This window comes from Barbus barbus (assembly GCF_936440315.1).
Source record: "Barbus barbus genome assembly, chromosome: 31".
NCBI lineage: Eukaryota > Metazoa > Chordata > Actinopteri > Cypriniformes > Cyprinidae > Barbus > Barbus barbus.
Window position 1 is genome coordinate 837,537 of NC_136759.1, and position 14,560 is coordinate 852,096.

Below are 14,560 nucleotides of genomic sequence, written 5' to 3' on the forward strand. Positions count from 1 at the left end.
GTGTAATTAATACAGGTAATGAGTGGAGGATAGGAGGGCTTCTTAAAGACAAACTAACAGGTCTGTGAGAGCCAGAATTCTTGCTGGTTGGTAGGTGATCAAATACTTATTTCATGCAATAAAATGGAAGTTAATTATTTAAAAATCATACAATGTGATTTTCTGGATTTTTTTAAATATTCTGTCTCTCACAGTTAAACTGTACCTACGATGAAGATTACAGATCTCTCCGTTCTTTGTAAGTGGGAAAACTTGAAAATCGGCAGTGTATCAAATACTTATTTGCCCCACTGTAATTAGAAAATTATGGCAGCATATTTTTTGAATAAGTGTTTAACAATGAGCATGAAAACTGATCAATAAATATCCACCCGACATACAGACAGAAACTCTTCACTGTGTAATTGAACAGTTAGTCAGTATTTTGACAGACAGATGGATAAATCCACCTGTGGGCAGGGCAAGTGTGTGGTGGGAGGGGCCAGCGTTGCCATGGAGACACTGCTGGCCTGGAGCGGAACGGGGTTCCAGAACACTTGAGTGAACGGAACACACACTCCCAAAAAGAGTCAGTGCAGCGTCAAAACAAACAGCATTCTGACCACCACACACACACACACACACACACACACACGATGCTTAAATCTGGACATCGAGGTACTTTAAATGCGTCTGGATCCAGAGAATGTGGCTGTTGCTCTGAGCTGGATCATATGTGTGTGTGTGTGTGATGTTCTCAGGGTCAGTATGTTTATCTATGAGATGTGAGTTTAAGGAAAACAGAGCATATGTGTGAGAGCAAAGAGTAGTGACCCTGAGCAAAGCACAAACTCAAACACATCCGTGTGTGCTGAGACTCCAAAGAGCTCAACAGAGCTCAAGAAACCTGCAGATTTCTCTAGTCAGATGCATGTCATTATTCCACATGCTATTCTGTATAAAAGCATTCATAAACTAAAAATAAAATTCAATTTAATTTATCAAACTAAAGCAAGAGACTCCAGAATGCTGCACACACAATTAAATCAAACAACTCATTTTTAAAAGGGTCATGAACTGAGAAACTAAAATTCCCTTGATATTTTGACATATAAGAGGTCATTGTACTATAAAAAACTTTGTTTTTGGTCTAAAAACAGCTTATATTGAAGGCAGTCTGTCGAAACAGCAACTTGTGGAATGTGGCACTCTATGATGTCAATAGGGACTTTAAGCAACAGCCACTGATGGAACGGCAACAGCATTTAACTGCGACTTAATGAGGTTCTACTGTAACCGTTTACTACGGGAGAACAGCTGGTTTGCCGTAGTCGTTACAACGTGACAATTTAGGTTGCTAAATGTTGTTTTATGGTATGTACCATTGTAATTGCATCATTATATGATTCTACCATTAGTCTTTTATTTAATCTGTGTTGATATGTTTTAAAATGAAACTGATTTTAACGATTTTTCCATTTGTACAAAGATATGTCTGCTGTTAGTAACAACATCTCAGACTAGAGATGATGTGAAGCAAACAATGTAAGTATTGCCTAAACATCCTCCTCATAATATTTCAATAAATATTATTCTAAATATTATAGAAATATTATTGTTTATGGTTGCTTACTTCTGGTTATCGTAGCCGTTCCATTCGCAGCTGTTGCTGAAAGTCCCTAACAGTGTGGATAAGCACCGCCTCCACAGAGGAAGATCGACGTCACTGTCTGTTTAGCCCCGCCCACCGATTCTACAGCAGTCTGTTTAGCCCCGCCCACCGATTCTACAGCACTGTCTGTTTAGCCCCGCCCACCGATTCTACAGCACTGTCTGTTTAGCCCCGCCCACCGATTCTACAGCAGTCTGTTTAGCCCCGCCCACCGATTCTACAGCACTGTCTGTTTAGCCCCGCCCACCGATTCTAGATCACTGTCTGTTTAGCCCCGCCCACCGATTCTACATCAGACCGATTCGCGAATGTACTGTTTACAAGAGAGATCAACGCGCAGGTCTACGCAGAAACTAAATGATAAAGATGCTCTGAAGACGAGACGCGGTGCAGTGACAAGCTGTAGAAAAACGGTGTTTGGGTTGTAGGGATGTAACAATATCAAAATCTCACGATACGATAATATAACGATATGAAGTCCACGATACGATATTAATTGCCAAAATAAAAAATAAATAAAAAATACTAATGAAGAATTGAAAAAAAAGTGAACATTTTAAAGTTAAATTGTTCTATCTAATGCACTTTGAGAGTCAAAATTAAGAGCTCAAACCCATGTTCCTTTACTAAGAAAACTCAAGTCAGGAAAAAGTCAGTGAATTGACTTGTAGCTGAACTTTAAAGGGGACTCAACCCTCTTTTTATTTGTGATATACTGTCTCAGTCTAAATTACATTCACACTGCTGTTTTAGGAAGACAAAATAATTAGTTTGTCTGAACGAAGTGCGCCTTTTTAAAGACCTTTTATGTTGGAATAAGAAGTTTAAATATATTTTAAAAACTACACTTTTTGCCCAGAAGTCCTATCGTTTCATATCATCATGTGACCACGATAATATCCAGACAGTTTTGCTATCGCTATATCACGGTATTGATAATAGCGTTACATCCCTATTGCATTGTCTTCCTTCTGATCCCAACGTTAGGAAAGAGTGAATGAACTTTATTTTTAGTTCCAGACCACGTCAGTAAGAACTTAGTCTTCACTTAATTTTACCGCAGATTCGTTTACAAACAAAGCACAATTTGGAGTGGTATTTTCAGAAAGACTGAAACTAAAAGATGAACACAAGTGTGAGTAACTGTTTTTATTATGTGATCACTATTGCTTTGTCTGTTAAACAGATCGCTTGATATGTATTTATACGTTTTAGTACTACTTTTTTACTTCCGAGTCTACAATCCACCTCGCCTATTCAAACAGAGCGTTCTGATGTTAAAAACACGGCAGAAAATAGCTTATTACTTTTACATTATGTTTTTTGATGTAAAAAGAGGCAGTTCATGACCCCTTTAACTCATCTACACAAAGTTGAACAATTGTTAAATATTTAGAAAATGATTGCTTCACATTATTTGAATACAGATTTTTCAATATTTAGAAAATTATAGAAAAAAATATTTTAGAAAAATAATTGACTATTTAAATAACAATTATTTAAAATTTTGAAAACTGTTACATTATTTGAATGATTGTTCAATATTTAGAAAATTACTGAGTCACATTTTTTAATAGTCAATATTTTGAAAATTATTATTTGAGTAATGATTATTTAAGCATTTTTTTTTAATTATTCAAAATTGTGACAGCATATATTGTTTGCATAACGATGATTATTAAATATGACAAATTTTTGCATCACATTATTTGAATAATGAACGTGTTTTACAAAATGGATATTAAAAATGTAAAATAAAAAAAAACAAAAAAAAAAACAACACCACAAATGTTTGTCGAAAACACGATTGTTAAAAGTTATAACGCTATATCAGGACAGAGTTATGTTTAAAACAGTCAGGATTCATTTAAACAAGACATTGCTGCACACAGATGCTCTGTCGCTCAAAACACGAGGAGATCACAGTGAACATACGGACACACACCTGAACCAGTGTTTACAAAACACACCTCAGACAGGAGACTTCCTTCTGCTCACACACACACACACACACACACACACACCTGGAGCCACGTCCAGCTGTCCAGTCCTGTGTCTCTGTATCTGACAGGTGGTAAGAGCAAAGGTCAAAGTGCATCTGTGTTCAAGTGCCAGTGAAGATACTTTACCAAACCACACACTGCTCATGACTTTAACTAGTTAAACAATTAGTTACACTAGTTACACAACAAAACTAACTACACTGAATTGGGTAATAAGGATGACAGAATTACACTTAAACAGATACATTTACACTAAAAACAATTAATAAAACCAGAAAACATTCTAAAAGATAGAACTGAATTGAAAACTAACTACACTGATAAGAGCATTATCTTTACATATATTAATAGTCAATCAGTATTTATCATTTTTGACCGAATAATTTGATATTTTGGCTTTGTAGACTTCTTTTCCTTCGATGGAATGGTGCAAAACTTGGTAAAGGTTTTGGCGCTTGCTATGTGAACACACACGCACACACACACACACACACACACACACAAAATCATGGACATTTGAAAAGATTGAATGGTCCTGGACTGATCGCGGCCAAAAATGACTGGAATGGAAATTAATGGGAAGCAAATTTCATCTAGTGGAAGCGTTTGGTACTGCTCTCAAACTAAATCTGACTGAAAGCTCATTTTTTGTGATATCAACCTCAAATTTGGAACATAACTTGTTTAGATTTATGGATTTGATTTTCTCGTTGTTTTAGAGTAAAACAAATATATACTATATACACACACACACACAGACACACACAGACACACACACACTCTTGACTGCTTCTGTTTTTATATTTCATATAAAAATTAAAATAGTATTTTTGTGCATTTTACATAAAAACAATTACATTCAAAAAGTGGTTAACAGGTAATAAATGGATTATAACTACTGCATAATTATAATTTATAATGCTAAGTCCCCTAAAAATATTAAATAAAAAACATGATCAAACTAAAATATTCTACATTCATTTCATTAAAATAAAAAAATTGTGAATTATCTTTAAATGTTTTACTATCAGATATTTATTTTTGTAATCCAATCAGTATTTATTTGAGACAAAACTCAACTTAAATGGATACATTTACACAAAAAAATTAATAAAAACAAAACACTTAAATTTAATGAACTAAATTAAAGACAATGAACATTAAATTTCTTAAATATTTAACTAATCAATAACAAAGCTAATATTTTTGCAATTCCAGTCCAATCCCAATTTATTTGTCTTGCACAAAGCAATGAGGATCTTATTTAGAATTCAACTCCAACAGACAAATGCATAATAAATCATTAATAAACAGAAGATTGCAAAATGCTTTAGTAAAAATTATTCAGTAAAAAAGTTTTTTTTTTTTTTTTTACAGAAGATGCTGTAGAGTGAGGCAAATTAATGACCATTTTTAACAGCTTAATTAACATTAAGTAACATAACAGCGGCAAAATCTCTTTGCATTATTAAAATATGCTGGACCTCATGCAATGGCATGAATGGATGTTAAAGCCTTGATATGAGGGGTTCCCATCCACTCCAGAATAATCCCAGCCCTAAACGAGTGCTAATCCCCCTCTCCAGAGCCCTTTCACCTCGCTCCCTCACTTCTGCGCTCTTTATCCTTGACTGAGGCCTTGTGTCGCTCGATCGGAACGGTCAACAAGGGCTGCTCTTCATGGCGGGTCATTGTCCACGTGAATGGACAGATCTGGGTGGTGGCCGTCGCTGGGTTAAGAGTGCAAACAGTCTCACACAAATCAAAGCTTAGCAAACATCTCCGTCTAAAGCACATCCTTCTGGCTTTCAAAAGAGCAACAGTCGCAGACTTTGATCACGCTATCGGAGCGTTTGTCCCGCCATGACACCCAACAAAACCACCGAAAAATACAGCAACAAACCCCACAACACCCAAGACATCTCTGACAAAGTGATGGGATCGGATACAAGATTCATGTGCAGTTCATAAATTACCTGAATTTTAGGATTTTTATGTGCACATAAAATGAGCTCCAAAACTAAGTTTTATCTTAACCCTCTTCATGCATTCATAACCTGTAGACTATTTTCGCTTTCTGGGTCAGTCTGGACCCAAAGAGTCATTATTAAGTCTTAACTTACTATTTTTAAACTAAAACCATATAGTATCTCAAAATATCACCTTCTCAAAAATGTGAAGAAAATTCAGCTGTTAATATTTAAAACTAAAGTTATGTTATTATTGTACTTACCTTTTTTAAAATAAAAAGAGAACATTTTTGATATTATAAATTACACATGAATCTCACCAAAAAACAAACAAAATAACTATGATGCAAAATACACTTTTTTTTTTCAATATTGATGGGAAATGTTATTTAAATATATCATTGTATGAAATTTAAATGAACATATAATCTGAGAATTAATCCGATTGGAGTGAATGGAAATTATTTAAATTCCTTTGAATTTATAACTCACAATTGCTCAAATTTATGTCCAAAATTTACAAAACATTAAGTCCAAATTTATGAAACCTACATATATGTTCTTAACAAAAAAAGCATAAATATTACTCTGAAAAGTTTTTAAACTAAAATAAATTTTACTTGCATGAACTTTCACTTTCAGATGAAAAAAGCGATACATTTTGTCACATTGCAATGGTTCGTCAACAGAGGACCATATTCATGTTCATCAAATCAGTCCAAAAAGTCTGTGAGATATGAAGAATAGGCTAAATATATTTTACAAAAGTTTTTGACATTAATATAACTTCATAGAAATTTGATAAAAGTATTTTTGACATTAATGGTACTCCATACATACTTGGGTCCAAAATGACCCAAAATCGAAACACTGGTTTGAAGATCACTTAAATAGTACTGCAGTTCAACGAATTAATAAATTTTTTTTTAAAAATGTTTAACATAAAAAAAAAAAAATTGTATGGGTCAACGTACTTGGTCGTATGTCACTTCACTTCATATGGCCCCAAAAATGTCATGTTTGTTCAACTTTTATTAAAGCTGATGTTAAACTGTGTAAATTTCATTACTTCAATTAATTGGACATGGTTTTTGATTACTAAAATTTAATTTAACCATTTAAATGGAATTTGGTAAAATAAAATAAACCCGATTTCATAGGGCACTACACATTCAAACTTGCCTTCTGAGACTTAAAACCTACATTCATAACCAGACCAACAACTAAACCACATCTACACATACTGTGATGTGCTCATCAATCCATCAAATACACAGACTGAGCATCACAAACATGTGAGAGATGAAGGTCGTTTATGCATCACAGTCAGCGCTGAAATATGAGCCCGTGTGGGCGGAGCCTCGCTCCCCCTGCAGCTCTGATTGGCCACCAGGGGCTTTGAATGACAGGAAGACACAGGACTATGAGTTATGCCACTCATAACAGAGAGAGAGACACACACACACACAGAGTGAGGCATCTGTGATAAATGATAATATTTTCAATAGAGACACTGATAGAAACACCATTAATCAATTTCCAGTGAGTGAGAGAGTGACGGTTTCAACAGTTTAGGCGTCTGTTTTTATCAAAATCACTTGAAAAGAGACGTGATGTATTATCTCACACACACACACACACACACACACACACACAGACGGAACACTATCACTGCAGTGAATGTTCTGGATTCACGAATATCTGGATGAACTACTGCATTTACATTTGATGCAGAGATTTTAATATTACCTTCTGTTTGAGTAATTATTGTATCAGACTGACAAATGTTGTGAAAATGTAACTGAAAAGAAGCATAACCATATTTATTTCAGGCAATAACTGGATGCCACTCACTGAATTTAACAAATGTTAAAAACATTATGTGACAATAATATAACGTTAGCTAATTTAGTTAATGTTAACAAATGAAAACTTGTGAACAAATGATACTTTGAGTTAACAAAATTATATTTTACAAAGAAAACAAAACCTTTTTTGCATTGTGACATTACCTTCAAGACATACATATATATATATATATATATATATACACACACACACACACACACACACACACACACAAATATTATTAATATATTATAAAATATAATATTTATATTATAAAATATTTATACATTGTAGCAATATTTGTTATACTGTCTTTATGCTGATTTAAAAAAAAATATTATATTTTTACTGTTCATTAATGAGAATAATTGAGAATTCCAATAAAAAAAAAAAAATTCCTTAAAATCTGTACATATTATAGAATTATCTGCTTTATTATAAAAACATTTTAAAAAAAGGGATTGTAGACCCCATTGACATTTTGTGAAGAAAATAAATCATACCGATTTCCTCCTATTAAATTCAGATAAGACAGAGATATTACTTATTGGACCAAAAAACAGTACACAGAATCTCTTGGATTACAATTTGCAACTAGACGGATGCACTGTCACGTCCTCTAAAGTAAACAATCTGGGTGTTATATTAGACAGCAACTTGTCCTTTGAAAATCATATTTCCCATGTTACAAAAACAGCATTCTTCCATCTTAGAAACATTGCCAAGCTTCGAAACATGCTACCTGTTTCTGATGCAGAAAAGCTAGTTCATGCATTCATGACCTCTAGACTGGACTATTGTAATGCACTGCTAGCTGGTTGTCCTGCATCTTCAATAAACAAGCTACAGATAGTCCAAAATGCAGCAGCTAGAGTTCTTACCAGATCAAGAAAATATGATCATATTACCCCAATTTCTCTGCACTGGCTACCTATTCAGTTCCGTATCATTTACAAAATATTATTACTTGCTTATAAGGCCCTAAATGGTTTAGCTCCTGCGTACCTAACTTGTCTTCTACCACGCTATAATCCAACCCGCTCTCTAAGGTCACAAAACTCTGGACTTTTGGTAGTACCTAGGATAGCAAAGTCCACTAAAGGAGGTAGAGCTTTTTCACATTTGGCTCCCAAACTCTGGAATAGCCTTCCTGATAACGTTCGGGGTTCAGATACAATAGATATTAACATCCCGTGGTAACTAGGAATGACAGAAGCTTCAGTCTGGATCCAACCCTTAAATGATCTGAGATGACCGAACACCTGAGAAAAGATGATGCCAACCCCTCAGAGGACCTCAGAGGATGCCAACGCTCAGACAACATACAGAATTAACAAATATTGCCATAAGTTAAATATATTAAGGTTCTGTAATATATAAATATATTGTGGAAACTTAAATTCCTGTAGAGCTGCTTTGCAACGATTTGTATCGTAAAAAGCTCTATACAAATAAACTTGAATTGAATTGAAAACTTGATTTGGGATGACATGAACTTCATATTTAATTGTAGTTTTCACTTGGTTCTTCTCTTCTATACGCAGCTAGTTTCTGGTTAAACTGTGAGTAACCAGTACTCTCTTTTCGGGGTGTGTGTGTGTGTGTGTGTTGACACAGTGAAATGAGTCCTGTTTCAAACGAGGGGTGACACTGACTCCAGAAATTGGATTTGGTGACCTCCTCCCTCTTTCTCCTTCTGTCTCTCCTCCGTCTGTGTGTGTTTGTTAAGTGAGCTTTAATTCAATTAAATTAAAGGTTCTGTGGGCCTCTGACACACAAGTTCTGCCACGGCATTCTGGGTAAAGAGTTCACACACACACACACACACACACACACACACACACACACACACACACACAGACACACAGACACAGTCTGCTATACGTGTGTTTACAGCAGCAGCTAATGAAGCAGTAATTAAGAGCTCAGAGTGATCAGGACTGAGACAAACATTTGTACATACACACACACACACACACACACACACACACACACACACAAACACACACACAAACACACGTTTGTTTTTGTGAAAAGTGGGGACATTCCATAGGCGTAATGGTTTTTATACTGAACAAACTGTGTGTGCTATTGCCCTACACCAACCCTACACCTAAACTTAGCCCTCACAGGAGACTTTGTGCATTTCTACTTTCCCAAAAAACCTCACTCTGTATGATTTATAAGCGTTTTGAAAAGTGGAGACATGGGTCAATGTCCTGAAAAGTCACCTTCACCTTGTAATACCTGTGTTATATCTGTGTCATTATACAAATTTATGTCCTCATTTGTCACAAAAACGTCCACACAGACACACACAGACACACACAGACACACAGACACACACACACACACACACACAGACACACACACAGACACACACACACACACACACACACACACACACACACACAGACACACACACAGACACACACACACACACACACACACACACACACACACACACACACACACACACACACACACACAGACACACACAGACACACAGACACACACACACACACACACACAGACACACACACAGACACACACACACACACACACACACACACACACACACACAGACACACACACAGACACACACACACACACACACACACACACACACACACACACACACACACACACACGAGTACTTGTGACAGTAAAGTCCAGTAACAACTACATACACACTACTGTTCACAAGTCTAGTAAGATATTTCCAAAGAAATTAACACTTATTCATCAAGGACGCATTAAATTGATCAAAAGTGAGTAAAGACATTTATAATGTTACAAAAGATTTCTATTTCAAATAAATGCAGTTCTTTTGAACTTTCTATTCATCTGTGAATCCTGAAAAATAAAATGTATCACAGTTTCCACAAAAATATTGAGCAGTACAACTGTGTTCAACATTGATAATAATCAGAAATGTTTGTTGATCAGTAAATCAGTATATTATTATGATTTCTGAAGATCATGTGACACTGAAGACTGCAGTAATGATGCTGGAAATACAGCTGCAGATCACAGAAATAAATTACACTTTAACACATATTCACAGAGAAAACAGCTGTTTTACATTAGAATAATATTTCACTATTTTCCTGTATTTTTGATCAAATAAATGAAGCGGTCAGTGAGCAGATGAGACTTCTTTCAGAAACATTTAAAACACTTGTGAACAACCGTGTGCAAAGTAAACAAATGCACTAAAATGTGGTTTATTTGTAATTCTGTGATTTGGTCTGACTGGTCAGAGGAGGTACAACAACATTCAGCCGTCGACACATGACAGGAAGATAAAAACAAGACAGACGAAAGAGTAACTGAACACAAGTGTCTGGAGACACATCTATATGTTTTAGAAAAGATTTGTTTGTTAGTTAATAAACTGTGATTTTGTGAAGTGCAGTGGTGAATCTGATTTGATTCAGTGACTGAGTACAAACAGTATGTTTTACAAACAGAAGGAGTGGTTTAACTGCACTATACTGATCTCAGTGGGTTTGTTTTAGTAAAGAAACATCACAGATGTGTAGTATCTCCAACACACACACACACACACACACAGACACACACACTCACTCACTTGTGCTGTCTATTCATAGCAGCCACCATGAGAGGTGTCCAGCCCAAACGGTGTCGAGTGTTCGGATCAGCTCCCTGCGCCAACAACCTAAAACACACAAAGAGAGTTAGTGAACAACTGAAGAAAGACCGTCCCTGAGGCCGTGTGTGTGTGTGTGAGCGAGAGAGAGAGTGTGTGTGTGTGTGTGTGTGTGTGAGTGTTTACAGTCAACAGTGAGCTGCGACACTTACTCGTCCTCACCAGACTGACCTCTAACTTAAAACACTTAACACATCTGGTGTCTGGCTCTCTCTCTCTCTCACAAACACACACACACACACACACACCGAGCCATCTGCCTTTCGGGGCCCAAACGGCAGAAACCCAAAACACTCTCTCACACACACTCGACTGCTTATTCAGTTTCTGACAGACGTCCAGACGCTCAACACACACCTGCAAACCTATAATCTGCTCTCAGTGACACTAAAGCAACCCTGCGGCTCAGTGAAGAACATCTCTCTGCTACTCTTCAAATGCTGATTATGTCTAGAGTGAAGCACACTAATGATGGTCATGCTCCTTTGCTCCTGCTATTGTCTCTCAAACGTATTTTCATGTGTGGATGAAAATAAATATTTTCCTTACACAATAACTGGGTTATTAATATCTGTCTGTGTAAAACAAACACAATCACTGTCGCCCCCTAGCAGACACACAGCAGCACTGCATGGACATGAGCAGAAACACATTTTAAACTGGCATCATATTGGATTTATTTTACCAAAGAGTGCCATGAAGTAATTTAAACAGGGGTTTTCAAGCGAGTGGAAAAGTTTAGAGAAAAACTGTAAAAAAAACTGTAAAAATAAATAAGATTAAAATAGTTAAATAAACTAAATAACTTATGAATAAAATTTATAAAAATAAATAAATACATAAATTGCATTACAATCAATAAATAAACATAATTAAACATTAGATTAAAATAAATACACCACTACATTACTTTAAAATAAATTGATAGATTAAAATAATATATAAAAAATTGACTAAAATAAATCAAAATTAAAATAAATAAATACAGAAAAACAGGATAAAATAAATAAATAAAACATAAATAATACATCTAACAGGACAGTACTAGTGAGTAGGGACAATGTAATATAACTAACTGAAACTAAATATTTTCAAAAATTGGTTAAAAAAACATGGAATAATTTAAATAATTGTGCTTAAGATTTTTTGTAATATTAAACATGCATTTATTGTAATTTCTGATCAATTTAATGTGTATTTGTTAAGAGATTTCAGAGGCAAACTGATATGTTTAGCATCTCACCTGATGACCTCCTCTGTGTTACTGGACCTGGCAGCATCTAGAAGAGCTTCAGCTGAAAACAGAAAGCATCTCTTATAACACCAGATCTAAGAGTGAAACTGAGAATATTATTCAATATGTTATGGTCTGTTCTGTCTGAATGGGCCCTTTTCAGGAGACTGGGATGTGTAAATCCTCAAAAGTTTTTTTAGATTTATGTACATTTTATAACACTATATTTTATATTACATCACCTTTGCATCAAATTACAAAAAATAAAAACTAGTTAATAAGGTAAACTCTTTGGTTTCTGTTGTTGCTCGGCAACCACTTTATTGCAATCACAACCGTTTCTGAGGAACTACATTGTGTGGCGGATGAATGACGTTTTTATTAATATCGTTACATTTTATTTGCTTTGTTTTATTTTGTGAAACCTTGCTACATATATGGAATAACTGTTTTATAAAAGCAATAATCCCCGTGAAGCTGTGGTTTACAGTGAAACTATAACAGCTGAGAGGGTTTTAGGCAACAACACCCCTAAGCTGTTATAAATTCACTGTAAACCACAGCTTCACGGGGATTATTGCTTTTATAAAACGGTGGTCGCGTGCAATTGTTAGGCTCTACGGTGAAGAGTTATTTATACCTGTTTTTACCCTTAAATTAAATTTTTGTAGGTGTAACCTAATATATTTATAATGTTAGGTTTAAATAGCATTTTTTTAATCAAATTAATTCACTCACAGATGTGCGACAATGTATTGTTGGCTACTGCTAAAAATGATGACTGGTTTTGTGCTCCAGGGCCACACACACATGTTGGGGGTAACACATTACAAGTAACGCGAGTTACATAATCACATTACTTTTTTAAAGTAACGCATTACTTTTTAATTTACAAGGAAATATCGGAGTTATTTTTCAAATAAGTTACTCCAGTTCCTGTGTTTGTGATGTATTGAGTGACAGCTCTGGTGTTGAGAGAAATCAGGAGTAAGTGCAGAGCGTTGTGTGTGAACATGATCTTACTGTAGTTCTAGACTAAATATCAACATGATCTTACAGTAGTTCTAGACTAAATATCAGCATGATCTTACTGTAGTTCTAGACTAAATATCTACATGATCTTACTGTAGTTCTAGACTAAATATCTACATGATCTTACTGTAGTTCTAGACTAAATATCAGCATGATCTTACTGTAGTTCTAGACTAAATATCAGCATGATCTTACTGTAGTTCTAGACTAAATATCTACATGATCTTACTGTAGTTCTAGACTAAATATCTACATGATCTTACTGTAGTTCTAGACTAAATATCAACATGATCTTACTGTAGTTCTAGACTAAATATCAGCATGATCTTACTGTAGTTCTAGACTAAATATCATCATGATCTTACTGTAGTTCTAGACTAAATATCTACATGATCTTACTGTAGTTCTAGACTAAATATCAGCATGATCTTACTGTAGTTCTAGACTAAATATCAGCATGATCTTACTGTAGTTCTAGACTAAATATCTACATGATCTTACTGTAGTTCTAGACTAAATATCAGCATGATCTTACTGTAGTTCTAGACTAAATATCAGCATGATCTTACTGTAGTTCTAGACTAAATATCTACATGATCTTACTGTAGTTCTAGACTAAATATCAACATGATCTTACTGTAGTTCTAGACTAAATATCAGCATGATCTTACTGTAGTTCTAGACTAAATATCAACATGATCTTACTGTAGTTCTAGACTAAATATCAGCATGATCTTACTGTAGTTCTAGACTAAATATCATCATGATCTTACTGTAGTTCTAGACTAAATATCTACATGATCTTACTGTAGTTCTAGACTAAATATCTACATGATCTTACTGTAGTTCTAGACTAAATATCTACATGATCTTACTGTAGTTCTAGACTAAATATCTACATGATCTTACTGTAGTTCTAGACTAAATATCAACATGATCTTACTGTAGTTCTAGACTAAATATCAGCATGATCTTACTGTAGTTCTAGACTAAATATCATCATGATCTTACTGTAGTTCTAGACTAAATATCTACATGATCTTACTGTAGTTCTAGACTAAATATCAACATGATCTTACTGTAGTTCTAGACTAAATATCAACATGATCTTACTGTAGTTCTAGACTAAATATCAGCATGATCTTACTG

At 34.9% G+C, this 14,560-nt stretch overlaps 1 protein-coding gene across 2 annotated transcripts in view; it reads right to left on the bottom strand.

Annotated features, from left to right (window-relative positions):
- Positions 1 to 14,560, bottom strand: part of LOC306850958 (mitochondrial disaggregase-like) — a 44,828-nt gene that overhangs the window by 26,396 nt on the left and 3,872 nt on the right. For both annotated transcript variants that reach the window (XM_079386939.1, XM_079386940.1), the window contains exons 2-3: positions 12,389 to 12,440; positions 11,068 to 11,154 (exon numbers count right to left, since the gene is read on the bottom strand). In XM_079386939.1, coding sequence (XP_079243065.1) covers positions 11,068 to 11,154; positions 12,389 to 12,440 — 139 coding nt within the window. The remainder of the gene's footprint in view (positions 1 to 11,067; positions 11,155 to 12,388; positions 12,441 to 14,560) is intronic.